The sequence below is a fragment of the Tiliqua scincoides genome, chromosome 3, assembly GCF_035046505.1.
Source record: "Tiliqua scincoides isolate rTilSci1 chromosome 3, rTilSci1.hap2, whole genome shotgun sequence".
Taxonomy (NCBI): Eukaryota; Metazoa; Chordata; class Lepidosauria; order Squamata; family Scincidae; genus Tiliqua; species Tiliqua scincoides.
Window position 1 is genome coordinate 192002789 of NC_089823.1, and position 27901 is coordinate 192030689.

The 27901-nt window shown below is 45.7% G+C and overlaps 2 protein-coding genes, 1 long non-coding RNA gene and 1 pseudogene across 5 annotated transcripts in view; 1 reads left to right on the plus strand and 3 right to left on the minus strand.

The window, feature by feature from the left end:
• Positions 1-276: 276 nt before the first annotated feature.
• On the minus strand, positions 277-12572 carry CPN1 (carboxypeptidase N subunit 1). The gene is made up of 9 exons (XM_066620124.1): positions 12350-12572; positions 9805-10001; positions 7253-7408; positions 6370-6552; positions 5436-5547; positions 4847-4986; positions 4503-4602; positions 2506-2624; positions 277-408 (listed from the first exon to the last, which is right to left on the minus strand). The coding sequence occupies exons 1-9, from the start codon at positions 12570-12572 to the stop codon at positions 277-279; spliced, it is 1362 nt and encodes a 453-aa protein (XP_066476221.1).
• On the plus strand, positions 1668-25771 carry LOC136644338 (uncharacterized). Of its 2 annotated transcripts, XR_010794088.1 has the most exons (4): positions 1668-1767; positions 5428-5561; positions 23699-23807; positions 25485-25771. It is a non-coding gene; the product is annotated as an uncharacterized lncRNA (long non-coding RNA). The 2 variants fall into 2 exon arrangements; XR_010794089.1 differs by lacking the exons at positions 23699-23807; positions 25485-25771 and adding an exon at positions 8459-8835.
• Positions 3850-3968, minus strand: LOC136646744 (5S ribosomal RNA; annotated as a pseudogene).
• The window catches only part of ENTPD1 (ectonucleoside triphosphate diphosphohydrolase 1), a 51323-nt gene continuing 47382 nt past the window's right edge, over positions 23961-27901 (minus strand). For both annotated transcript variants that reach the window (XM_066620122.1, XM_066620123.1), the window contains one exon: positions 23961-27901. In XM_066620122.1, the coding sequence (XP_066476219.1) occupies positions 27695-27901 (207 nt within the window). In that variant the 3' untranslated portion in view covers positions 23961-27694.

Here is a 27901-nt window from a genome sequence, read left to right on the forward strand (position 1 = left end):
ATTAAAAGAAAGGCAAATGATAAGTTAAAAACCCTAGGACTAGTTAGGAGAACACAGATCTGAAGGTACTGATGCTTGCCCCACTTCTGAATGAATTTTCTGCCTGCAATTGAATTAAATATGAGACATTTAATAAACAAGGAGGTCTGGACTAATTTCATCCTTGATGGAGTCAGAAGAGGGTGCTGATGCATCTTAGAAAGTTCATCTGCCAGCGTGATTGACATCTCATGTTAAACATGATGCTGCCCACATCCATTTAGCAGAGGCCTGCCTTCACCGCAGCATCTTCCGTTGGGCAGCTCGTGGCACAACCTTTTTATGCAGAGCTTTGTTAGTGGGGCTTTTGACACAAGCCTTTGGTAGAGGGGTGTTGTCCACAGCATTTTGTTTAAGTTGGAAATGCACCTGGAAGAGAAAACAGAGCACCCGTTTGAGCTGGAAATGCACCTGGAATGCATGCATAGCATCTAATACAAAACCACATATCATGGCTTTCTTGCCCAATGGTTCACTGCAGAGGACATAAAAATGTTGCCAGTCAAGTTGGCTGAAATGCAGCACTACTGTAGAATAAATCATGCCACAACATAATCTTTTCTATTATATCTGCCAGCAGGATGATGGAAAATAGCACTGATATCATTCACACAGCAAAGGCATTTATACTGTTCCAACAAAATAGAGATACAAAATACTAGTAAAGACAATGAGGGCTGGTTGTGCATTACTGTGCATCCAGAGCAGAGAGAGGAGAGGGCCTTCTTTGTCATGGCGCCCTAGTTTCAGAAATACTTTCATGGGAAGTTTGCCTGAGGCCTTCACTGATATATTTCAGGCACCAGGCTGAGACTGCCTTATTTTCATGAATCTTTAATAAACATTTTGGATGTTATCTCCTTTCATGAGCCTCTGATTTTATTTATTTTGCGCTGCTGCTTTATGTTATGTCTATTGTGACCTAGGAGCTCTATATTTGTAACTCTTGATGACTTTTTCCTTCCCAAACAATAGGTGGCAGAGGATCCCAGTTGAGATCAGGACAGCACCACAGAGAGAATGAGCTTAAAAAAAAACCCACACTATGGCCCCAATCTAAGTTCCACTCCCCTATCTGTAGCCAATTTTTGAGAAAGAAAAAGATGTCCAGAGCTCCAAACAGAGAGCTTTGATGTCATGTCTGCTTTGGTCCTTAGTCTGGTTATTGTTCCATTGATACAGTGTATGGGTCTATAGTCCTGCTACATGGCCCATGTCAATTCTTTGGGTAGAAAAGTGGGATTATAGACATTGTCTCAATAAATAAAGAGAAATGACCCACAGTTAGAACAGACATGACAGACCAATGACTCAATGACAGCTTTAGGCTTCACCCAGACATACACAAGTGTACAGCCAAGTGCTTGAAGCATAAGAACATTGCTTGACCTGGGATTATGAGGTCTGACCACTGCCAATGCACAGTGTTTAATTAAGAATGTTTGCTTTAAGCTGTTATCATGGACTGATAGGGAGCCTTTGGTAGGCATCCAGTAAGTCAGCAAAAATGGTCTGTTTTGCCTTCTGCCAGCAGGTGTCTCAGTAGAGTTCCAGTGTCAGCCCTGATTCTCTCTCTCTCTCTCTCTCTCTCTCTCTCTCTCTCTCTCTCTCTCAGTGAATCATCAAAAATACATCAAAAACATTCCATAAAAATCTGGCACTCTCCTGAGAGCAAAATGAAGCAGGCTAGGACTAAACAGAGAGCTGGGCAAGATCTGAAATTGACAGGTAAAACTGGGACAGCAAAGTAAATATTCAACCCAAGAGCCAAAGGGGCGCTGCGAGCTGTGTGGGTGGCAGAATGTGACCTTGAGGTCTCAGTAGCTGCCTGGCCTGCTATGTAAGATGGGGGGATCAGCTGTACTGGGGAAGTGTCAGTCTAACTTTGCTTAGTCAATGTAAGTCATTCATGCCACTTATATGGTTTATTCCTTATGTATGAACATAAGAGTTGTACAGAGTTGGTAGCGCACCAACACTGAAATCATCCTGGGCTTACAAGGAGTGGTTACCAGCCACAGACGCTTAAAGTCACCCACCCCACCCAAGTCACAGGGGGATTGTAATGGGGCAGCTGTACAGACAATGACCATTCTAGTACTCCAGGATGACAAGCATACTGCCCTCTCCCACTTTCCAGCACTGCCCATGATGGAAGCAAATTCTCCTCTTTTGAACCAAATATAGATGAACCAAAGACAGATGTAGGATGGAAGGACCTGGGGGTAAGTAGACAGCTAGAGGAGTTCCAGCTCCTCCTCCAACTTGTTACCGGAGGGGGGGGGATGCAATTCCTTCCCTCTTTCTCTGAGCCAGCCTGACTCTAATTCATACCTTAAGACATTTCTGCCCAATGTTGCATATAAGCAACAGAGACCAAATGTGTACACCTGTGGGCTAGGCAAAAACGTCTTAATGTCCAACGTGGGAGTATCAGGGTCTATTTAGCATTGCCGCTAAACTCACCACTGAGGGCTCAGCTGGGCCCACTACAACTGTTGTCATCTGTGGCTGATATCCCTCTGCTGAGGCAGTAACAGTATAAGTGCCAGGCAACAGCAAGCGAAAATAGTCACCATGTTCACCTAGGAGAGAGAGAAAGAGAGAGATGCTGGGAAGGTGCAGGTGGGAGTATCATCTGTACTGATCTTGCTTGGCATAAGCGCCTGAAGGGCTAGGGAATCTAGAAGACCCTGGCCGGAACCAGGGCTTGCCCGGTCAGAGTTGTTTCTTTAGTAGGATAGTTGAATTACCAATCCACTCACTGATCACCACCTATTAGGAACACAGCCCAGATGCATGACTGATGCATGGACTGATGCTTGTCAGGGAACAAGCATCGCAGACCTCTGAATCAATATGGCAATCAGTTAAATGATCATTATGAGAATAAGATCTGTACCCTAATGTGTTTTGCAGGAAAAAAAAACAAATGAGCATTTTAGTAAATACCAGTAGTGAGCTGTCTAATACAATTTATGGAAATCACTAATATCTCAGGGGAACATGATCAGGCGAAATCCCAAATCTTCAGGAGTGTAGTGGCTAGGAGTTTGAGCTATGAGTCAGGAAGGCCCTTCTCTCAACCTCAACCACCCTTCTCCAATATGGGGGCAATAAGCTAAAACTGGTGCACCAACTGTGGCATTAGCTGAGTTGTTCAGACCTGGCCACAGTGGTCCATACATTGGTGACATCAAGGCTGGATTACTGTAATGCACTTGACATGGGGCTGCCCTTGAAGATCATCTGAGAATGCAATTAGTGCAGAATGCAGTGGCCTGTGTGGTCAAAGAAGCTCAGCAGTTTGACTCTGTCTGGCTGCTGCTTTTGCAGCTGCACTGGTTGCCAGTCTGTTTCTCGGTGCAATTCAAGGTGCTGGTTTTTACCTCTAAATGTCTTTTGGACTTAGGACTGGGGTACCTGAGGGATCACCACCTCCTGTTTGAGACAACCCATCCTTTCAGGTCATTTTGGCAGGGGGGCGGGGGATACTTTCTACAAGTGTCACCATTAGCTGAAGATAGACTGGTGGTGATGAGGGGAAGGGCCTTATCTGTGGCAGCACCATGGCTCTGAAATTCCCTCCCACTTGAGCTAAGAACTGCATTCTCCCTGTTAACCTTCAGGCAGGAGTTGGAAACCTTTTTATTTTGTCTAGCTTTCTCCCTTTAGTTTTGTTGCTCAACTTCTCCTTGTTTTATCCTTTTGTGCTGCTTTTGTTTTAATTGTATTTTATGCTATTTTTAATGATCATATTGTGTTTAATTGGTTGGTTGGCAACCTTCAGTCTCAAAAGACTATGGTATAAGCCTACAGCACCCAGTATTCCCAGGCGGTCTCCCATCCAAGTACTAACCAGGCCTGACCCTGCTTAGCTTCCAAGATCAGACAAGATCGGGCATGTGCAGGGTTATTGTGTTGTTAGTTGCCTGGGGAACCTTAATTGTAAGGGGAAATGTAGGATATAAATGTTTTAAAATAATAATTAAAATAACTTACAGGGTTGTGAGCAAAACAAGTTAATATGTATGAAGTACTTTGCACACTCACGTGCACCATTGAAATGCCAATATTGTTAATAATTTATTTCTGGCCCTAGAGACCTACAACTGAGGTATTCATGTTCTTTCTATTGGAACTGTCAGTGTACAAAATGCATGGAACCTGCAGGCATATGGCTGGACCTTCTATGGCACTGGGGTGGGGATTGTGTTCACGAGGATTAGAACATTTTCACAAGAGATGTTCAGAACCAGGATGTGTCACTTGTGAATGTCATTGATGCAATACAGAAAGCTGAGGAGAGTGAGCAAATATACCTTCTAGCAGCTAGAATCTAGCAGCTAAAACCAAACAAGGTTTTTCATTCAAGCTACAGGTATGTAAAATGCAAAACAAGTAAAATGTTTTCAGTGTCACTTGGGACAAAAGCCTCTGTCTGCACCAAGCTGGGTACCAACCAGAAGTGACATCATGGCCAATTCCTTCCACAGAAATGACAGCGCCTGCGAGCTTGTTGTTGTTCTCATCAGATATCAGACCTTTGATGCCCTGGTGAACCTGCAGAACACAAACACCCAAAGGGCACAGGAACTTGAGGAAGTAAGGAAGCATCCTGCACATTACCAAGATCCCAAGAGCAGTGGCTGGGTTTTTCTAGCTCTATGGGCAGTAAAATTCAGGTTAGGGTTTTACCCACCCCCACCTCCAAGTGGTGAACATGGGGTACACTTATGGACTGGGCTGAAATCCTTGCTCATTACTCAGCAGGGGAGAGTTAAGTGATGTTGTGGCAGTTCACTACCTCCTCCAAGTAAGCAATAAGTGCTTCCCGGTTTGCCAGCCATTCAAACTCCAGTTCGTCCTGTGGTGGGAACTTATTGCAGCTCAGTTCAAGCGTAATTTCAAAGCAGTTGGTGTGCAGATAATTGAAATCCTGCATCCCTGCAAGGGGGAGGGTTGGGAAATAGGAGGAAGAAAAGTCATGGCTATTAACCCATTTTTGCCCAACCCACAGGTGTACATATTTGGTCCCTGTTCCATATATGCAACAATGCTAAATAGATGGGCAAAAATGCTAAATAGATACACTGACCTGGAGGCTTCTTCAGATGCATGTGTACCTAAGCCCTTCTCCTCCTCTTCCAACATAAAAGCAAAGTGGGTGAAACCATACAAACAAAATTTGTCTCCTCTTGCATAACCTAAATGTGTCTCACTCCCACCCTGTTTTCCTAACCCGTCTACTCCTCATTCCTCTTACATGGGTGGGTCATCTCAAATCCTTTTGCTACAAAATGTGCTTTGGTAAAATTGGTAAATTGTGGTAAAATTTGGTAAAATGTGCCAAATTCTGCTTTTACTTTCTTGTGAACTTGCCCCCAGGTTCTTACCCTTGCTGAGTGAGTACCAGGAAGCACCATTTGTGATGCCATCAGGAAAGTAATCTCCACAGTTCATACCCCGGTGCATCCATCCATGAGCATATGAATAGCCCTTCGCCAGCTGCAAAGGAAATGGTAAGGTGGTCATACATTCCTCCCCTTTCCAATTTCACACACATCATAGGTCACTGTTAGGATCCAGATCAAAATCACTGCAATTGGAAAATAAAAAACGTAGCTATCTACCTTGCAATTTCAGAAACCTGTACTTTTCATTTGGGGGGGGGGAACTACCCCAGGTACTGGGGTATGCTCCTTATACTCTTATACTATTCAAATCAAGCAAAGAAAATCTAGCACACAATAAAAATGCTACCATTACAACATAAGAATTGTTTTGCTGGATCAGACTGATGGCTGCTAAACAATAGTGGACAAACTCCCATTCTAGAAAGCATGCATAAATGAACATTTCACTCTTGACATCATTGTATTTGACATGGCCAATAGCTGCACACCAGCTCCTGGAAAGCATCAGAGAAGCATGCATGATGCAGAACAATTCACTGTTGATGATCCCTGCAGCATAGGACAAAAATCCCATCTTCTTTGAGCAGCTTGTTACAATATGCAGTCCAAACATCCCTCCCCATCTGCTCATGGTGTGAGTTCATTCAGACTTCCATGTCCTGTTCCCTCTAGCATGGTATGACACCCCCTGCCTCCCAGGAGCTTTTCCTATCTCCCATTTTGCACAGCCTTCACTGTGAAACTGGTCAGTTCAGTGACACCCTAAGCTCAGTTTGAGTTGAGGAGGGTGACCGCCATGGAATGCTAATGCCAGATATGCGAAGAAGGGTTCCTCCATTAAGCTTGCTCATTGCTTTGGGTTCATTCGTGTGGGTACTCATATATGCTATGTACCTTTGGTTTCACCCCTCACCTTCTTGAATAAGGCATCATCAGGAGTGGGACTGCTTGTTGCCTGCCAAGCTCCCCTGCTCCTCTGCTCCTGGAATTTGTCATACGGGTAATTGGCAACTATGGCTCCACCATGCAGGTTGGCAGAGAGGACAAAATTGTAGCTTTTCAGCCACTGAATCACCGCCAGAGTCTCTGGTTCCACCTGTGAGGGGACACAAGCAGGAGAAGCCAGGCCAAAAACATGTCCAGATGTCCAGTGCTCCCAGTTTGGTAACACAAGCATATGATTCAGTCCTGTACCACTTCTGAATGGAAATACAACATTGCAAGACTGACTGATCTCCCACCTCAAATGTGCCCTAGCCATGGAAAGCTTTGCGTCTGGGAGAAGGTTTCTGATGTAGCTTTTCCTTTGTTAATTTTCTATGCGCACAGAGATTTTCTTGCATGAGAGAGTGTTCAAATATAAAATTTCCCATCCTGCATCCTGAAGTGGTACAGTTCAAAGAACGCTGTACAACACATGCTTTAGATAGGCTCTTAGTGAATAATTGAGAGCATGGCAAGAATCCTGATGAGAGGGAGAGAACCTTTGCTTCTGCACCACTGCAAGCAGCCAAATATATGGGCTGCACAGCCCTTCCCACAAGCCAAAGAGCACAAACTAGGATGAGTGGGATGGAGCACAAGCTGACAGACCCATGTGTCCTGAAGTTATAATTATAGCATATACCCAATGAGAGCCCAGCTGAGCTGAGATGCCAAATAAGAAGCAGGGAAAGAGATGAGCCTGATCTACCACAAAACAGGAGAAACTGGCTGCACTAAAAGGGATGCTTTGTCTTTATAGCACAGTCAGGTGATCATGACATTTCCTGGGTGCATCTAGTCTAATATGTTACCTGGCTCCTCCAGTTGTCTGGCAAGTGTATGTGATGGTTGGGACCCCCCTGCTTTTCATTGTAGTACATGACACTATTGAGATCGGGAAAGTTACGGTTAAGGTCAACTCCATTGGCATTGTTCCTCCCGGTGAGGTATCCCAAGGCATCTTTGCTCTGGGAAGAGAATGAAAGCATTCACACGTAAGCAATATGAAGTGCTGACCAAATCCTGCTATCAAACTTGGGCCAAGGTAGATGAGCAATTCAAAAACCACAAGTGTACTGAACTCTGCAGGAATCTCCTGATTTTGTGATGCTAACCATAGCTGGCAAGGAAAGTGTAACAAGAGTATTTGCTGAGCTGGGCCTGCTGATACTGCTTGGAACTGTCAGCTCCCCTCTTATGGTCATAGAGACATGGTCAACTTGAATCAGAATGAGATGAGTTGGTAAATTATTTGTACAGCACTTTCTGATGTGCAAAGAACTGCACATGTATGTGATCCTGTGGCAATTAAGTATTATTATCATACTGCAGATGAGAGAGGGGCCTGAGAGGGAGTGGCTTGCCTAGCACCATTTAGTGAGTTTATGGCAGATGTGAGCTGGGGAAGTCCTAGTTGTGAGCAGTGCAAGCCTAGGCACGTCTACTGAAAAATAAGTCTCATTGAATGCAACAGACCGACTCCCACTCCTGTATAGGATTGTAGCCTTAGTCACCATGCTGTACTGGTTCAGCTGTTTCTCTCCTAGACAGCAGACTGAGGAAAGCCCCATAAAGGAAACCTGTGAGAAAAGCACCATGATCATTCTGGGTCGCCACCAAATTTAAAGAGGAACTAGAAATGGCTACTGACTCATTTAGGCAGTCACTCAACCAAGGAACTTCTCCACATAGCTTCTGCTCCAGCTTTAAAGGACCGGTAGCTACTGAGAGTACCAGAGGTAACTGTCTGGTCCTGGAGTTTTTGAGAATAGATATTAGCAATGTATGGATCACATCACAATTCAGAATTCTAGTGAGAATGTGATGAATCAACATAACACACAGGTTTATAGCTCTGGACCTTTGCCTCTGGAGCTCTGGTACCAGTATCATGGTCTGACAAATGCATTTTTTTAAATTGACAAATGGCATAAATTCAAAGTCATGACACAGGTCTTTCATTCCAAGCCTGTCAACCCATATTGATTGCCAGTCATCAGAATGCACTTACATTCTAGATACAGACACAAGGGAGACAGCAGAGGAATGACCTACGCTTACAGAGATGGGACCAGGAGTCTGGGCAGGAGGTCTGGTCTAGAGGGTAGAGCCTCCATTGCCTGAAGATTAACATCCACAAGGTCGTCGGTTCGAGGCCACCGGCATCGTGCGACCTTGAAGCAGCTGGCAAGCTGCAGCTGAGCTGTTCCATCTGCTCGGAGCGTGGGAGGATGGAGGCCAGAATGTTAAACCAGATCGGAGTGTGACACCTTGAATGTGGTGGTTCTTGAAAAAAAGAACCTTCTTTCAATTTGTAAAAATCCCTGCGTGGATTTAATAAGCCTGCCTGTGTAAACCGCCTTGAATAAAGTCTTGAATAAAGACCAAGAAAGGCGGTATATAAATACTGTATATTATTATATTATTATATAGGAAAAGACCAGAGAAAACCAATGACAGAGCCAGGTGTTTGTGGAGTAATGTATACAGTATTTGTTTTGTTAGATCAAACTGAGGTCCATCTAGCTCAGCACTCTGTCTCTAAACATGGCAAGTCACTGAAAGGTCACAAGTAAGGAATGACAGTGATGGTCACCCCTTGTTATCTCTAGCATCTGGTATACTGCCTCTGGCCATGGAAGTTGGGCAGCCCAATCCTGAGCTTCCTGGTGCATCCAGCAGGCACCGGGAAGCAACCAGAGATCTCCTCAGGGGAAGGGGACTTTTGCCCCTTCCTCCAGGGAAAGCCCCAAGCTCTGCAATGGGGCTTCTCAAGTCTGGGTCAGTGCTATTTTTTGCACTGCACTATTTTGCCAGTGCAGACTTGAGAGACTCTGTGTTGGGCCTTCTGGCCCAACACGGAGTTCAGGATATGGCGGAGCTAAGCTTTGTCAGTCCCACCCCCTCCCACCCCAGTTCCTTCTCCCACCCTGCCCTCCCCTCGCCCTCATCCCGCCTTCCCTCTACCCCCCAGAGGCTGCACCGCCACCCTGCGGTTGTTGTTATCCCCAATGATGGCACGGCCTCTTCTTGCCAGTGCTGGGCCCGGTGCCTGACTGGTGCGGTCCCAACAGCAGTGCTCCCTACTCATTGGGTTCCGTAAACATGCTTTATGGCACTCAGCACCGGCGCTAGGGCTCAGTACCAAAGCTAGGGCTCAGTGCTGGCCCTGGCCCAGTTTGGGCCCTCATTCAGCAATTAGGATTGGGTCCTCATTCAGCAATAATGGCTAACAGCATTTGATGGATCTTCATGACTCTGTTCTCACATGTTTCCCCTTCAGAATGCCTCCCTTCCTCTCCCTGGCACAAAATTCATCCATCAGCATGACAACTGAGATAAGAAAGGGATGCTTGCCTGGTACCTGGGCAGCTGCCACCTCATATCCATCAGGGTTCATGGAGGGCAAGAGGTGAATGCGTGTCTCATGGATGAGTTGTGTGATGCGCTGATTGCCATGCCGATACTCCTCGCACAGGAACTCTGCGAGCTGAAGCAACAGTTCCCGGCCCAGTACCTCATTCCCATGCATGTTTGCCACATACTTGAACTCTGGTTCCACTGAGAAAGCAAGAGATTTGCTGACATTGGAGCAGAGAGGCTGGTATACAGTAGAGTGAGGAGGGGCTCTGAAGTGAAAAGGTAGAGACGGGGTGTGGGGTACACAGCCTGGGTTTCCCATTGGCCTTCTATGATCATGAAACTTCAGCTGTGCCTTTTTGCATTTCTGTGAAATATTTCACAACAGGTCCATGCCTCTTTAAGACAACACAACCTTTCAGCAATGCACCACCATCAAGCCAAAGGTGAAGAATGCCAGTGCCTTGCTTGGTCCCACAGAGAGTTCAGGAGGAAGGGTGGGGCAATATGTGGGAATCTGTGCTCTGAGAGAGGTGCAATGAGCTATCACGAAAGTCTGTAAATTCAGGCAAGAGTAGTTTCTCTGTTACAGGACTGTTGGGAGGAATCCATGCAGTTTGACAAGGCCAGGGTCTCAATTCCCTTATTTTGCACAGCCAGGGGCCCCTTCCCCTGTTCCTTCAAGCTCCTCTCGCTGGTATGTCACATTTCTGACTTCAAAAGCCTCAAGGGGTTTTAAACTAAACTGCAAAATAAAATCAATCCTTCGGTTTGGCTTGGCCTCAAATTCTTTCCTCTAAAACCACTTCCCCACACGACGGCCCCTTTAACTCTACATGTACCCTCCAGGGTGCAGGCATATGAAAGCTCCCACTGGCTCCAAAATGATTTTTTCCACTCTGTCCCAAAGAAATGGCGGGGGGACGGGGACAAAAGAACTACTTAAACTACATAGAGAAGATGTGGAGGGTGGGTGAACTTACAACCCTACGAATACCACAGCTAAGATAGTAAGGCCAGAAGAAGCCCCAATTCATGCAGGCAACCTCTTGTCTGTCAGACACCTGTGGTCAACCTCTTCCTTCCCTGCCCATGCTTCCCAAGGCCCTCCTGGACCTTCTTCTTGCATCCCTAACATCTGGGTGGCCCTTGGCCACTTTTAGGGCCCAATCCAATCCAGCAAACACACCAGCAAAACACACTTTCCACCAGCACGCTGTTGCAAAAGCACTGTAAAGCACTTTGTGACAAAGCTTCTAGCCAGCATGTTAGTGGCAAGGTCAGAGCCTTTCTGGTCATGCTGGTGGAGAGAAGGTAAGTCCAGTGGGTGGAGTGCAGAGGTAGGCAAGGAAGGGATAGAACAGGGCAAAGTGATGGTGGAGACAGGGGTGGCTGGATTGGGCCCGGGAGGGGGCAGGATTGGCAATGTCAGCTAGCACCATATCCTATCTCCCTTAAGAACATAAGAACAGCCCCACTGGATCAGGCCATAGGCCCATCTAGTCCAGCTTCCTGTATCTCACAGCGGCCCACCAAATGCCCCAGAATGCCCTTCCCGGGCCCAATCCACCTGCATGGATCAACTTGAACTTGTGTTAGTGGTATAGCTGGCACAGGTCTAAGTTGACACATAGCAGCTGCTGGGGCTTACCCTGGGACAACATAGCCCATGCCAGCACTGCTGCATCACAGTGTGGGAATTTCGTTACAATTGGACTACCTGTCAGTATGGTTGAGTTTGGGGATGGAAAACCCAGGTTCAGCGTGATTCCTGATACATCTTACGATGTATCAGGGCAGTTGTGAAGGTGAAATGCTACCTCCTTGGAGGATGGGCAGTATATAAATAATGAAAAAGTGCTCTTCTGGTGCTTGTACTGTAGTTCCATCCTCCCCTTTCTTTTCCCCCCCCCCACCCTGCTGAAGTGCACTGCCCCTTCCCCACTTATTCTAAAGGTATGGCCTGTCAATGTTCAGCTGGCTGTAGCAGCACAAAAGCTAGGAAGAACCTCTCCAGGTTTCCCTCACCAATCAACCTTGTCAGTCTGTTGGCTCTCAGCAATTCATAGAATCACTGCATAGTTCAGTGAGTAGAAAGCTGGCCTTGAACCCCGGGGACCTGAGTTTAAATTTTTACCTCACCTCAGATGGATTTCGGTCACTTAACCTCTGTTCCTAATGCATAAAAAAGGGAACAACTGTACCCCAGAGCAGGGGTGTGAGGACAAATGAGGACAAAGAAAGTAAAGGCTAGAAAGCACTTTGAAAATTAATATCAACACATGCCAGGTGGCCAAGTGTGTCACTGTCAGCATGGTGTGTCAAACCCTTCTCCCTCTGGTCTAGCCAAAGTTTGTGTTTCCCATGATAGGGGCTCCATGGGGCTGGATGGACTTTGCTGGGTATAGCACTTACTGCTCAGGAGCCAGAGTAGCCCTGAGCCCCACTGCTTCTGAACTTGGCATCTTCCAGCAATGCAAAGTGAAGCGACTGCCCAACTGTAGAAAAGCATTATATTCCCAACCCCCCACTCCCCCCAGCAGACTTACTGAGCTCATGGATGCCAGGATAGTCGCTGAACTCCAGCACATAGAGTTGGCGGCCCTGGACGCTGCGTCCAATGCTGTACAGCCTGGTAATATACGGGCAGGCACTCTTCACGTCGAACAGGGCTTTGACCATCTGCTCATAGCGATGGTGAAAGAAGTTCACTGAGGCAGCTGCCCCCACCAAGAGCAAGATTCTCCCAAGGATCCAGAACCACTGAGACATCCTCCTGCAAGGGGGGTGAGTAGTTCTTTGCACAGAGGAAAGGAGCACTGTCCAGCCTCTCTTCTGACCAGGAACTAAAGTGTAAACCCGAACCAGCTCTCTCCAGTTTCACAGCCAAGTGCCAGCCCACTGCACCTGTGGTGGTGGTGGTGCTGGTGGTGGGAGGGGTATCTTAGTGAATGCCCCTCACAGCTCAGGAAGAATGTACAACAGAGCTTTTGCCTCTCTTCTCCCCCCCCCCTTTTTTCTGGAGCCAAAATCACTCAAAGCCTCTGTACAATTGGAAAGTTGTGCTGATCCCTGTTCATTTATTAACTGAAGGGTAAACAGGGGTCTGAAGCTGCCTGACTCTCACTGCAGATCAGGAACCCGCTCAAATTCTCACAAACAATAGATGAGCTACGCAAACTTCCATTGCAGGCTTCATTTGTGCAAGGACTCAGTCCAGGAGTCCGTTTTCAACACCAGGTTTGAATCCTGGAAAACACACAGAAAAAAGAAAAGCACTTCTGAGCATATGCAGAGTGGCTTTCCCTCTCCACTGAAGAACAGCAGCCTGTCCCCACACTCCCAGGATTAAGTTGTAGGGCTTCCAGAGGACATGGCATGACTTCACAGCCCGTGTGGGCCTTGGCATCTTTCTCTTTTGTAATGGAGCACTGGCAAGGGAGCTGAAAATTCCTTGAAATATTATACTCCTATTCCATTTATGGGCTAATGTTGTCCAAAGAAAGAAAAGAAGAAAACAACACAGTGCTTTAAAATAAAGGCTCTCCCAGAGTGTTAGTTGGAGGCAAGCAATAGAGCTACTGCCTTCCATGGAGCAGAGGCCAAACTCTGCTCTTCCAGATCCTGTTTTGCTGGTGATGTTGCTAATAATTTGGTTCCATTCACTATAGAAATCTTGGATTCAATGAAAAATAACTCTTTTGTTCCTTCTGACTACATGTTCTGAAAGCAAGTCTGGAAAATATGTGAAAATGCAGATTTCTAATGACCATTAGTAGTGGATAAACTGAATAGCAGCCCAATTCTTATCAGGGCCACTGCCCTGCAGTACTGTGGTGCCAAAACAGCTGCCACTGTGTCCTGCAGGGCCAGGGAAGTGTTTCTGGTCCTGACAGGCCAGAAAATATTTCTTTACTCAGCGTGTAGTTGGTCTGTGGAACTCCTTGCCACAGGATGTGGTGATGGCATCTGGTCTAGATGCCTTTAAAAGGGGATTGGACAGGTTTCTGGAGGAAAAATCCATTATGGGTTACAAGCCATATTGGGTATTTGCAACCTCCTGATTTTAGAAATGGGCTACGTCAGAATGCCAGATGCGAGGGGGGGCACCAGGATGCAGGTCTCTTGTTGTCTTCTGTGCTCCCTGAGGCATTTGGTGGGCCGCTGTGAGATACAGGAAGCTGGACTAGATGGGCCTATGGCCTGATCCAGTGGGGCTGTTCTTATGTTCTTATGAAGCAGCCAAAGGTCTCCCTGGGGTAATGGAAATTTGGTTCCTTTACCCAGTGTAGCCCCAGAAGCCCCCACAGCTCTCCTTGAAGCTGTGCCAGCTATTTAGCTGGTGCAGAACTGAACAGACCTGTTTCAGGCTCCGAGGCCCAGAAGGGGGACATAGGATTTGGTGGCTGCCAAGGCAGCTATTCCTACTCCCCTCCTGGGCCTGAATTGCCCCCACCCCACCTTACCCAATTCCACCCCCTCCCTGCCTTTCTGCTGCCCTCCCCCACCCAGAAACACCTCCCAGCCACTTGGCAGGAAACTTATCATTCCTGGGTCCTGATGGGCCGCTGACCAGTGTGGGAAAAGTTTCCCCTTGCCTCTGGCCAAGCCTCAGACAGCCCAATACATCCACTGGATACAGTGCAGGCCCACCAGCCTGCCTGTTCCAGTGCAAGTTAGGATTGGGCTGCTAGAGTCTTACAGCACCTGAAAAACTAACAGATTCATTTTAGCATAAACTTCTGCAGACTACAGTTGATGTCGTCAGATTTATGCACCAGACAAAGTGGACTGTAATCCACAAAACCTTCTGCTGAAATAAATGTGTTGGTCCTGAAGGTGCCACAAAGCTCTTCTTTATATTAACCAACATAAGCCTCCAAATAAATAATCCTGTCAGAGCTGATATCCCAGAGAGAAAAAAAATCTAAACAGAACCATAAGTAATCTTATCTCTAGTAGCAATGCAAGAGAAAGTGTGCAGGTAGTATTGCTCACATTTACTCCATTTGTTGATTTTCAGGTACACCAGAGTATCTGTCCAGTAGCAGACATGCCATTAACTAAATGGGACAAATGCCCAGAACACGATTTGCCAGAAGCAGTTTAAGATGTTGGAGAAGCCTCAGGAGACTTCTCCAATGCATCCTGGAAATGTGCGAGGCGCTACACTTTTTGGTGAGAGGGGGTGTGGATTCGTGCACGGGGGGGTGGCATCTTGCAGAGGGCACCATCACAGACCTTTGCTCCAGGAACGGGGTTGGGGAAGTCCGCCACTGTATCTGCTCTCTGAATAATATGCCAGCGGCATTGGCTGAAAATGCAATTTTGTAAAAGCTCTTATCAGACAAGAAGTAAGTTCAGCAAAAGATCCCTACATCTCATGATGTGATTTAGGGCCCAATCCTATCCAACATTCCAGCGCCGATGCAGCCATGCCAACAGGGTGTGCATTGCATTCTGCAGGGGGGGAGCAGTCAAAGAGTCCTCCTAAGAACATAAGAAGAGTCTTACTGGATCAGGCAAAAGGCCCATCTAGTCCAGCTCCCTGTATCTCACAGTGGTCCACCTTCAGGGAACACACTAGACCAGGGTTTCGCAAACTTTGAGGGAGCTTTACTCCCTCAGTAAGTTTTTGTGTGGGAGGGGCTAGGGCAGCAACACGACCCCCAGGATCCCGTTGCTTGCACCTCCTGCAGCCTGCTGCAGCCCACCATCATGCAAAGTAAGGCACAAGCACTCCCCCTCGCCCCCCTTATCAACGGGATCCTGGGGATCGTGTTGCTGCCTCCCTCCCCTTCCCCTGCCCCTTAAAGGGACGGGTGAAGTGTTACACGAACTGGTGGGTCGTGATTCACGACCCACCAGTTTGAGAACCACTGCACTAGACAACAGACACAACCTGCGTCCTGGCGCCCTCCCCTGCATCTGGCAATCAGAGGCAGCCTACCTCTACCTTGCACATACCTACTATGACTTGTAACCCGTAATGAACTTTTCCTCCAGAAATTTGTCCAATCCCCTCTTAAAGGCATCAAGATGCCATCACCATGTGCTGTGGCAATGAGTTCCACAGACTAATTACATGCTGGGTAAAGAAACATTTTCTTTTGTCTGACCTAACTCTCCCAACACTCAACTTTAGTGAATGTCCCCTGGTTCTGGTGTTATGTGAGAGGGAAAAGAGCATCTCTCTATCTGCTCTATCCAGCCCCTGCATAATTTTGTATGTCTCAATCATGTCCCCCCTCAGGCGCCTCTTTTCTAGGCTGAAGAGGCCCAAATATTGCAGCTTTTCTTCATAGGAAAGGTGCCCCAGCCCAGTAATCATTTTGGTTACATAAGAACATAAGAACAGCCCCACTGGATCAGGCCATAGGCCCATCTAGTCCAGCTTCCTGTATCTCACAGCGGCCCACCAAATGCCCCAGGGAGCACACCAGATAACAAGAGACCTCATCCTGGTGCTCTCCCCTACATCTGGCATTCTGACTTAACCCATTCCTAAAATCAGGAGGTTGCGCATACACATCATGGCTTGTACCCCATAATGGATTTTTCCTCCAGAAACTCGTCCAATCCCCTTTTAAAGGCGTCTAGGCTAGACGCCAGCACCACATCCTGTGGCAAGGAGTTCCACAGACCGACCACGCGCTGAGTAAAGAAATATTTTCTTTTGTCTGTCCTAACCCGCCCAACACTCAATTTTAGTGGATGTCCCCTGGTTCTGGTATTATGTGAGAGTGTAAAGAGCATCTCCCTATCCACTCTGTCCATCCCCTGCATAATTTTGTATGTCTCAATCATGTCCCCCCTCAAGCGTCTCTTTTCTAGGTTGAAGAGGCCCAAACGCCGTAGCCTTTCCTCATAAGGAAGGTGCCCCAGCCCCATAATCATCTTAGTCGCTCTCTTTTGCACCTTTTCCATTTCCACTATGTCTTTTTTGAGATGCGGCGACCAGAACTGGACACAATACTCCAGGTGTGGCCTTACCATAGATTTGTACAACGGCATTATAATACTAGCCGTTTTGTTCTCAATACCCTTCCTAATGATCCCAAGCATAGAATTGGCCTTCTTCACTGCCGCTGCACATTGGGTCGACACTTTCATCGACCTGTCCACCACCACCCCAAGATCTCTCTCCTGATCTGTCACAGACAGCTCAGAACCCATCAGCCTATATCTAAAGTTTTGATTTTTTGCTCCAATGTGCATGACTTTACACTTACTGACATTGAAGCGCATCTGCCATTTTGCTGCCCATTCTGCCAGTCTGGAGAGATCCTTCTGGAGCTCCTCACAATCACTTCTGGTCTTTACCACTCGGAGAAGTTTGGTGTCGTCTGCAAACTTAGCCACTTCACTGCTCAACCCTGTCTCCAGGTCATTTATGAAGAGGTTGAAAAGCACCGGTCCCAGGACAGATCCTTGGGGCACACCACTTTTCACCTCTCTCCATTGTGAAAATTGCCCATTGACACCCACTCTCTGCTTCCTGGCCTCCAACCAGTTCTCAATTCACGAGAGGACCTGTCCTCTAATTCCCTGACTGTGGAGTTTTTTCAGTAGCCTTTGGTGAGGGACCGTGTCAAACGCCTTCTGAAAGTCCAGATATATAATGTCCACGGGTTCTCCCGCATCCACATGCCTGTTGACCTTTTCAAAGAATTCTATAAGGTTTGTGAGGCAAGACTTACCCTTACAGAAGCCATGCTGACTCTCCCTCAGCAAGGCCTGTTCGTCTATGTGTTTTGAGATCCTATCTTTTGCTCTCTTCTGCACCTCTTTGCTCTCTTCTGTTGCTCTCTTCTGCACCTTTTCCATCTCTACTATATTCTTTTTGAGATGTGGTGATCTCTACTCTCTCTATAGATCTCTCTATAGCTCTCTACTATATTCTTTTTGAGATGTGGCGACCAGAACTGGACGCAATACTCCAGGTGTGGCCTTACTATCAGTTTGTACAACAGCATTATAATATTAGCTGTCTTATTCTCAATACCTTTTCTAATGATCCCAAGCATAGAATTGGCCTTCTTCACTGCCGCCGCACATTGGATTGACACTTTCATCAAGCTGTCCACAAGCACCCCAAGCAATCTCTCCTGTTCTTTCACAACAGCTCAGAACCTATTAGTCCAGTGTTTCTCAAACTGTGGGTCGGGACCCACCAGGTGGGTTGCGAGCCAATTTCAGGTGGATCCCCAGTCATTTCAATATTTTATTTTTAATATATTAGACTTAACGCTACCATGATATGCAACTTCATTTGGAGAAATGTTACAGACCTATACTTTTAACAAGCTACTATGTATATTCTTTTAACAATGATAAATGGGGACTTTCTCCTGGGTAAGTGTGGATAGCATTGCAGCCTAGGATTGTTAAAAAATTTCCGGCTTGATTATAATAATAATAATAATTATTATTATTATTAACAGTATTTTTATACTGCTTTTCAACTAAAAGTTCATAAAGTGGTTTACAGAGAAAAATCAAATAACTAATGGCACCCTGTCCCAAAAGGGCTCACAATCTAAAAAAATGATGTGTCACTTCCGGTCATGACATCACTTCCAGTGGGTCCTGACAGATTCTCATTCTAAAAAGTGGGTCCGGGTGCTAAATGTGTGAGGACCACTGCAATTAGCCTATATGTAAAGTCTTCCTTGCCCCAATGTGCATGACTTTACCTTTACTTACATTGAAACGCATCTGCCATTTTGCTCCCCATTCTGCCGGTTTGGAGAGATCCTTCTGGAGCTCCTCACAATCTCTTCTGGTCTTCACCACTTGGAAAAGTTTGGTGTCATCTGCAAACTTGACCACCTCACTGCGTAACCCTGTCTCCAGATCATTTATGAATAGGTTGAAAAGCACAGGTCCCAGGACAGATCCTTGGGGCACTCCGCTTTTCACCTCTCTCCATTGTGAAAATTGACCTTTGACACCCACTTTCTGCTTCCTAGTCCTCAACCAGTTCCTAATCCAGGAGAGTACTTGCCCTCTAATTCCCTGACTGTGGAGTTTCCTCAGCAGCCTTTGGTGAGGGACCATGTCAATGCCTTCTGAAAGTCCAGATATATAATACCCACTGGCTGGCCCCTCCCCCCCTCCTTCCTCTTTTAAAGATAGGTGTGACATTTGCTGTCCTCCAATCCTCTGGCATCCTGGCTGTTTTAAGGGACAAGTTGCATATTTTAGTCAAGAGATCAGCTACTTCATTCTTTAATAACCCTTGGGTGGATGCCATCTGAGCCTGGTGACTTACTGATTTTTAATTTGTCAATTAGGTCTGTAATGCCTTCTCTTTTAACCTCTATCTGACTTAATTCCTTGGTCAAGAGGGGCAATTCAGGCAGCAGTATCTGCCCAAGGTCTTCTGCCATGAAGACAGATGCAAAGAATTCATTTAATTTCTCTGCCATCACCGAGTCCCATTTTATCTCCTTTTCCCTCCTTCACCATATAGCGGGCCAACCGCTTCTCTAGCAGGTTTCCTGCTTCTAACATATTTGAAGAAGCTTTTATTATTCCCTTTAATACTGCTGGCCATATGTTCCTCAAAGTCTTTCTTGGCCTCCCTGTCATGGATATGTACAGTTCAGGCCTAGTAGCATTGCAAGGCCTGAACCAAGCTAAAACAGTAAGGCAGAAGTGGCTTGCATTTCCTAGCTGCTAGGATTTACATCTCAATGGAAGGTGATAATGTAGCACCTAGGCAGCCAGAAAGACGCCCATCAAGGATGGAATGCAGCTGCAGATCTCCAGGGGGGAGGGAAGAGCTGAGAGGGCGAGCCACTTCCGGAAGACAGGGTCTTTTGTTCCTTGTCTCTGGGTGAGAGAGGTGGTGGGTGCACATCCTGCCCCGCCAGGACCATGTGGCCATAGGTAACTGGCCTGAGGATCTACAAAAGAAGCTGACCCAGGTGAGGGTTAGAGAATAATAGAGTTAGCAAGTTAGCTTTGTTGTTTTATGCTGATATGTTTCCTAGAAGATTTTATGCCTCTAGCATTTGCTGCCTTTTGTAACTTTTTGTAACCCTATGTATTTAATAAAGTAGAAAATCTTTTTACCATGTTGGTTCATTGTCTGTTGGGGACAAAGGTTCAGAATCCTGCCTAGCCGTTCAGCAAGCTACCAAACATCCTCATTGTGGACTAGTAACTTGAGGACTGAGACTTTAAGTAAAGAAAGTGCTCAGTGCCTACAAGGGATATAGTTAAGCCTAGAGGGTCTCGGGTTCCCTGGACTGAGGCACTGGCTCTTACAGGGTGGTGGCAGTACTACCAAACAGGGATCTTTGAGGGCTCTAGGGTTCAGAACCAACAACTCTGAGCACCCCAAAACCCTGGGAGTGAGACCCAAGTGTACGACACTCCTGTATCACCTTCTTACATTTCTTTTGCCACAGTCTATGTTCCTTTTTATTGTCTTCATTCAAGACAAGACTTCCATTTACGGAAGGAAGCTTCCTTGCCCTTTACAGCCTCTCTAACTTGACTCGTTAGCCATGCTGGCATCCTCCTAGACTTAATGGAACCATTCCTCCTTTGCAGTACACACTTCCACTGGGCCTCTATTACTGTTGTCTTAAACAGCTTCCACGCACTGCACTCTGGAGAGACTGGACCTTCTTTACCTTCCCTTTCAACTTCTTCCTAACTAGCCTCCTCATTTGAGGGAAATCGCCCTTCTGAAGTCAAGGGTTTTTGTGTCAGATTTCTTCAGCACTCTTACTCTTGGGGCTGCATTGCAGCTGCATCAACTGTGGAAATTTGGATAGGATTTGGCTCTTAATTAAATTAAGCAGAGTGAAAAACAGATTTTCTGGATGATCCCCATATTCTTTTAAGTCTTGCTAAAACATAACCTGTCTCTGATTTGTTTTCTAGCAGCCTCAGATCAAAGTTTCTAAGGAAAGCTCGTACAGAGATGATGGTAAATGAAAGCAAAGGCTGACTGACAATTCATTTTAACAGACACTTCTTTGGATAGTTAAATATCTGGAGTTAAAATAAGCAAGGCTTTGGCCACTACTTATAAGTAAGCAATGGCAGGAAGCCCCATTTCAGCTTATAATGTGGTGGTTGGTGCACCATTAGGCAGGTCTAAAAGGGATTTGAGAAATTTGATTTGGAATTACTTCTAGGATATTTAAATAATCAAAGCCTGCATTTTGAGTCATACAGCATTTTGATAGCATCCTTCTGACATTGTTAACGACAGGAAAAACCAAATTTCCTACCTCAGTACAAATGAATTTTAAAACTGCATATAAAGATATCTTTGTAACTGTTCAATGCCTTTTGCACCAAAATCTTCCATAAAGCAGGATGCCAAGATCCATAAAACCATCCAGATGTTTGATGGGAAATCTTTCTTTTGACCATGTATGTATGCTGTTAGTTCTCTTGCCAAACCTTGTGACTTTTTATAGTTCGAAGCAATGGCGTCACTATGATTCGCATCACCCAGTGTGGGAGGCCAGTATGTCACTCCTGTGATGGACCTCCTCCCATGCAGTGGGTGGGGCAATGACCCAGGCGGTGGGTGTGGTCATGTATAATTGCCCCACCCCCACTGTTGTTGGTTTTTTTGCTATAACATTTGATAGACTAGAGGTATTTCAACATGGTTTGTTTCATTGCATTCTGCATGGAATTACACATTGATTGATATATAACATGATGGTATTGGAAAATGCCAAGATTTTAAAAATTTTGGGGAGTAGTGGTGTCCCCCCCCCGGAAGTGTTACCCGGTGCAGCCTGCACCACCCACACCTCCTTAGTGATGCCACCGGTTCACAGTTAGGTGATCTCTTTGATATATGACTCCAAATGTTTTCAGCTTATATCTCAAACTAACGTGTCAGTGAAATAAGGGCCCTAACATCAACCATGGAAATTTTACATCTGCAAGAGTTGGTGGTGATAAAACATCTCTTAATTCTAAAAGACCAAAGTAAATGTGACATAGGGATATGTGACTGCATCTCCTGTTATCTTTTTCATTTGCTAGAAACAGCCTCCTGGGATCCCATTTTGAATCAGGATCACAGTGTGGTGGTGTTGTGGGAAGGTTAAAAATCCCTGCCCCACAAATCTGGATATTGCAATGTAATAACATTCATCTGCTGGAAGTCAACTGAACTTCCAACCCCACTCAAAATTCCAAATTCATATTGGGATAAATAATGTTGATTAGGATCAGAACTTTATTAATATCAGATTTGGCAAGTCTATACTAACATAGCTGTTAGTTCATTAAAATCTGAGATCTTAGGAAAGGCCACATGTACATAGTGACATGGCATTTACATATATTTGGTGATCAAATGGGATCAAAAGAACCATTAATTGATTGCACTCTTGATTTCTTCTATGGGCAGGAGCTGTGATCCCCATAGTAATAGCTTCATAGTGATGTTTCTCCCTAATAAGTATATTTGGTTTCAGTGAACAGTGCTGGGAGGGCATTACAAGTGCAGAGAATGGGCGGCAATGGGAGAAAGTTGGGTGGATAGGGTCCTAGGAGGGGGTGCAGTATAAGTACTGGGGTCCCCACTACTTGCACTTTATTTATTTATTCATTGGAGTCATGGCAAAAAAAAAAAAAAGAAAAGAATTGAAGACCACTGGCATAGGGTATGTGATATTGTTTCCAGGACCAAACCCTTCTGAAGCCAATAGCAGACTAGGCAGACAACTCACATCCAACTCTGTGCCTGGCTGGACCTAAGTGCTAGTCCATAACATTTTGCTACCTGAAGCGAAGCATCAACTGTTGCTCCCTCCCTTCTCTCCTAAAAAAATGCTGGGGCATCCTTCTGCAAGCGGCCTTTGTCTGTTTGAAACCTTCTTTAATTGGAGCCAACCAGCCCTTCTTTTACAGACCAATCCTAACCAACTTTCCAGTGCTGATGCAGCTGCAACACACCCATGAATAAACATTCCCTTACTTTGAGGAGGCCTCTGTGACTGTCCTCCCCCCACTGCAGGATGCAGCGCATGTCCCATTGGCACAGCTACATCAGCACTAGAAAGTTAGTTAGGATTGGGCTGTTAGTTTCCTAAGTGGTCAAGAAGAGAGCAGTATAGTATGGGCCAGTTCAGATGATAGTTCACTGCCCAAAATGGCTCCATATGATTATTGAAGTGTGTGCTCTCTTGTGTGCATGTCCTGGTTCCTCTCTTTCCCACCTGGTTTATTTGTTTTTAATTGCATACTGCTAAATCTACTTTTAAAGTACACCATCAGAAAAAGTAGCAAGGAAGTGATGGAAGGGATCAGGACATGTGTGACGTGTGGGAAAGTGTGTTGGGGATTGTGTGGAGACAGTCTGGGCAATAAAGTATCATCTGAACTGGCCCCTTGGCAGACAAATTAAGGAAAATTTGATGTCCAGGACTTGCCTACATATGCAGCAAAATGAGATGGTAGAATCCTGAGGTTATATGGTGGATCGTACCCCTTCAAGCTGTAGGTGGGGGAGGTGATGCCATGTTTGAATTCTAGAGATGGCCCCAAACCTCCCAGCACCTAAGACCGCATGTCCAATACCACCCAATTAACCAGCAGCACACCATTTCACCACTCCTTCTCCTTCCTGGATTTGAAAAGAGGGAAACACAGGAAAAAAGGAAGTTTGGAGGAGAGTGGTGGTGTACAGGGGTGGGAGCAGGAGGAGGAGAAGTGGTGGGGGCAGGTGGGTGGAGGCAGATACTCCCATGCACAGTTGGACATCAGGGAGAAACATTCTATTCCAGTTTTCTACTTGTAGGGATATTTTTCCACAGGGGAGCATTCATAAATGTGACCCTTCATCTGCAGTCTGAAATAAAACTCCATTTTTTCATCTCATTAACCATTTCATTCCTGTCCTGTGCAAGGTCACCTGCCACTCCGGGTTTGGCCTGTGAGGAAATTGGAGACAGAGCTCCACTCAGTCAAGTTCTACCACACTTGGGTTCCTGGAATGTGGCCAAGAGATGTGAGGAGGTAAAGTACAGAAATCCTATCCTGGGGAATTCCTGACTCTCCTCTGAATGTCAAATTATTTCTTTTGATCTCAAATTGCTCCCACCCCATAGAAAATTACAGAAAAAAAACTGCACTGGCACAAATCAAAACATCTTTAATACAAATGCCCAGGTGTACATGCATGTGAATAGTTTGGTTCATTTGGAATGGAGAGCCAAGGCAGTGGCTGAAACTATGCTCAAGGATAATTCCCCATCATTTGCCCACCATTAGTAATGTAAATCAGCTTGTTGAGAAGTTTAAAGTCTGCTCCAGGCCCAAGCAGTCCTGTGAGCAGATTAATTGGATGGTTGGAACACAGGGACAGATAAAATAGGATCAGCATAAAGCTTGAGGCAGTAGGTATTTGGTGCTGGATGGTTGCTAGCAGCAGGGAAGGAGAATGCCAACAGATTTTCCCCACATGATCCTGAAACTTTTGCATGGAAGCACAGAGAGTTTTGTGACTTAACTGTAACCCAGTCTGTGCCAAAGGAATTTCTGAATGGTCAAGCAGGAATAAGTCTGACCCATACAAGAGCTATTTGATGTACCCCTGAAGCACTTTTTAATCAATAGAGTGGATGCTTAACCTAAGCAGCTGCTCTAGAAATATGCCAAGTGATCAACTGAATGCTTTCTCATAAAAGCAAATTGCTGGTTTTTAAATTCAGGCAGGAAATTCAGACATTGAAGGCAAGAATTGGAATCCTTATTCAAAGAAAGCCACAAGGCAGGCAGCCCTTTTAGACACTCCCTGACAAATTTTACATAGCTCCATAGGCCAACTGATTTCTACTGAAATGCAAGCTATAATGTTAATTAAAATAATTCTCTGTGTTCCTTTGCCATGATGACTTATAATGAAGGGTTGCATCAAATAATATGACCAAGAGGGACCTGCAACAAAGTGTTGCATCTCACCAGCCCTAATGCACATCTCCAGCTATTAAAGGCTTAAACAGGCAAAGTCATCCCCACAAGTATGTGGAAAGCCCTCCCTTCGGGGTGGTCCTATCTGGCTGCAAACTGATAGGTACTCATCCAGCTTAGTTCTTTATTCATAGTTTCATGGAAAGCAGTTTTGTACAGGAAAATCATTGAAAACTATGCATCAGATGTGATAATTGTGTATGCATCTGTTTCTGTGCAACTGCATGTGTCTGGGTGAACATAAGAACATAAGAACAGCCCCACTGGATCAGGCCATAGGCCCATCTAGTCCAGCTTCCTGTATCTCACAGCGGCCCACCAAATGCCCCAGGGAGCACACCAGATAACAAGAGACCTCATCCTGGTGCCCTGCCCTGCATCTGGCATTCTGACATAACCCATTTCTAAAATCAGGAGGTTGCTGGAAAACCTTGGCCAAGATACTGCAGAGTGCAGTTGTTACACATGGTGATGTATACACGGATTTCATGCTTTTTCTTATTAGAAAGTTTGTAAAATCTGAAGCCATTTGAATCCTTTGCTCAGTTCAAAATGGACAAAGTTCCTTTGTTTCAAAACCAATTTGACTCACTATTTGCACCTGAAATGAACATGCTCTGATATGACATTCTCTGTCTAAGATTTCTAGCTGCTATGAGCTAGAGCTGTGTCTGCACGTATTTTCTTATATGCCTAACTTCATGTTCTGTTGTCTTTTCTCAGGTTTGACTGACTGTGTGATACAAAAATGTCTTGTCATCCTGTGACCTATTATTCCACTTAGGATGCAATCCTAACCAACTTTCCAGAACTGACATGGCTGTGCCAATGTGGTGTGCATGGCATCCTGCAGTGTGGAGACAGTCAAGGGGGCCTCCTCAAGGTAAGGACATGTTTGTTACCTTACCTTGGGACTGCATTGCAGCTAGGTCAGTGCTGGAAAGTTGGTTAGGATTGTCCCCTTAGTGGTACTAAGCTGCTTGAATATAATATTCCTGAGGAAATGAATGGTATGACTGAAAAGCCCTCTGTGATTATTATTTAACACATGTACATTTAAGGGCATGCACATTTCATGCCAACTGTAAGGCCTCCTGGATATAAATATATGTTAGCATGACAGCAGCTACTCTGAATACTGGACTACACTGTCTATCCATCCTAAGTGATAAAAGCCATTTCAGGGCCATGAATGAGTGTCAGATGTATGCTGGTTGAACCAGGTCAGTCCTTGGACCCAAGATATCTCCTCATAATGATTTCAGCGAACCCTGCATTGATCTGATCTCTCTCTTGATTTCCTCTGGAGCACAGGGATCACACTGAATGCAGAATTCTATAGCATTTCTCCAACTACAAGTCAGGAAACAACTAACGACTCGAGAAGCCAATCTGAAAAATGTACCTTCTAGATTTGGCAGTGGTGGTTAAGACACCCATCAGTCTGCATCTGAGGCCCACATCAACATGCCAGGTTTTATTAGAGATATTATTCCCTGAAGCTGAATCAGCCCTGTCTATATCCTCCATTGGAAGGAACTGAACGTCCATAGAACTGCACTTTCTTCATTGTTAGAAGAGTGTCAAGGCAACAGGGAGATAAAGGTCTCTCTGCCTTCAACCCCTTCCTTAGCAAACTGGGAACTAGGCGGAAACACTGCTACTGTGCAGTGAGTGACATAGAGTGGTGCTTCACAGGAGTGGCACAGAATGCTAAGTGACTTCTTTGCTGAAGAGACTTTCAGGCACAGCTTCAGATTAGCATTGCCAAGGGAGAAGGGCAGCTTACTGGTAGGTTTGCTATTCAGCTGGCTAGACAACAGGTGGGTACGTTTGTTAGAAGGCAACAGGAAAGACTTTATCCATGTGAATCTGCAATTTTCAATAATGTCAAAGTGCAAATTAATCAGTTTGCATGCCATTCAGTTACAGAGGACAGTCTATGAATCTTCCCTTAGTTCTGGAAAGCCTGGGGTACAAAAGGCCATGCCCTCTACATTTGAGAGCTCCTCCACTGCAGGAATGGGGGGAAAGTTGCAAAGAGATTATTGGCCTCCCACCCTCTCCATTTTTGAAATCTTTGTATGCTCTTAGCACAGGCTGCTTAGGAGGGTGCAACATCAGGCCTCAGTGTCCAGGATCTACATCACTGACAGGAAACAGCTAATTGTGGATCATCTTGACTAACCCAAACAATCCATGGACAGTCTGATCAGCCCATTGCCCAGGTAGCAGCTATGGGAGGAGTTCAGTATGGTTGCTCTGAGCAAGATGCAGAAGTTGACATTCTCTCCCAGACTAAGATTTTGCAAAAGACACATTGTGCTCTGTGGCCTTCTTCAGATCAGGCACTTTCAGCAGCCTCTTCTTTCTAGTAGCTGATTAGATATGTGGACCACCCATTGTCAAAAATCTTTATCTCCAAAGTATTGCACAGAGGATCCCCTCTCAAAAACAAAATGACTGGTGTTCGTTCAGTTGTCTTGGATGGGACAGCCCAGTGGACAGCATCACTGTTGACCTTTTCAGTGGGAGCAAAAAGGGATGTGCAACCCTGAGTGCAGCTCCTCCTGCAGGATAAATCTGACCCTGCATTGTTCAGTCAGTCATTTCTGATCTGGTGCCCCCTAAGTTGCATGTTTTGGGGACAAAGGCAATACACAAAGGGGCAGACCTGAGAGAGGTAGGTGTTTAATCCAATATCCAAGACCTCACTGCAAATCCCCAATCAGGACCAGGATGGATGGTGAGTCTCCAAAGCGAGGGAGATGAGAGAAGGGCAGCATGCCGTTATCAAGGCATCTGTCAGTCCCAGAGCAAGTGGCATAGAAGTCCCTCATACAAAGTCACCTGTCTCCATAGAATACAGCAGGAGAGTACAGTACTCTGGCCTTTGCTGCAGTTCTTTTGCTCTGGGCTAGGTCAATCCAAGCCTAAATGATTCCCTTGTGCAGGCACTTTGGTTTGTAATAAATCAGAAAGCCTGTGAGGAGTAGACACACCGCCAAAATGGTGCAGATGGTAATGAGGCTAACGAAGGCAGCTTGAGACAGTGGACCTACATAAGAGGGCTCTGCAGGGATCATATTGGTGAGGTTCAGCATGTAGCCCAGAGTCCATCCAGCGTCACTCTTAGCAAT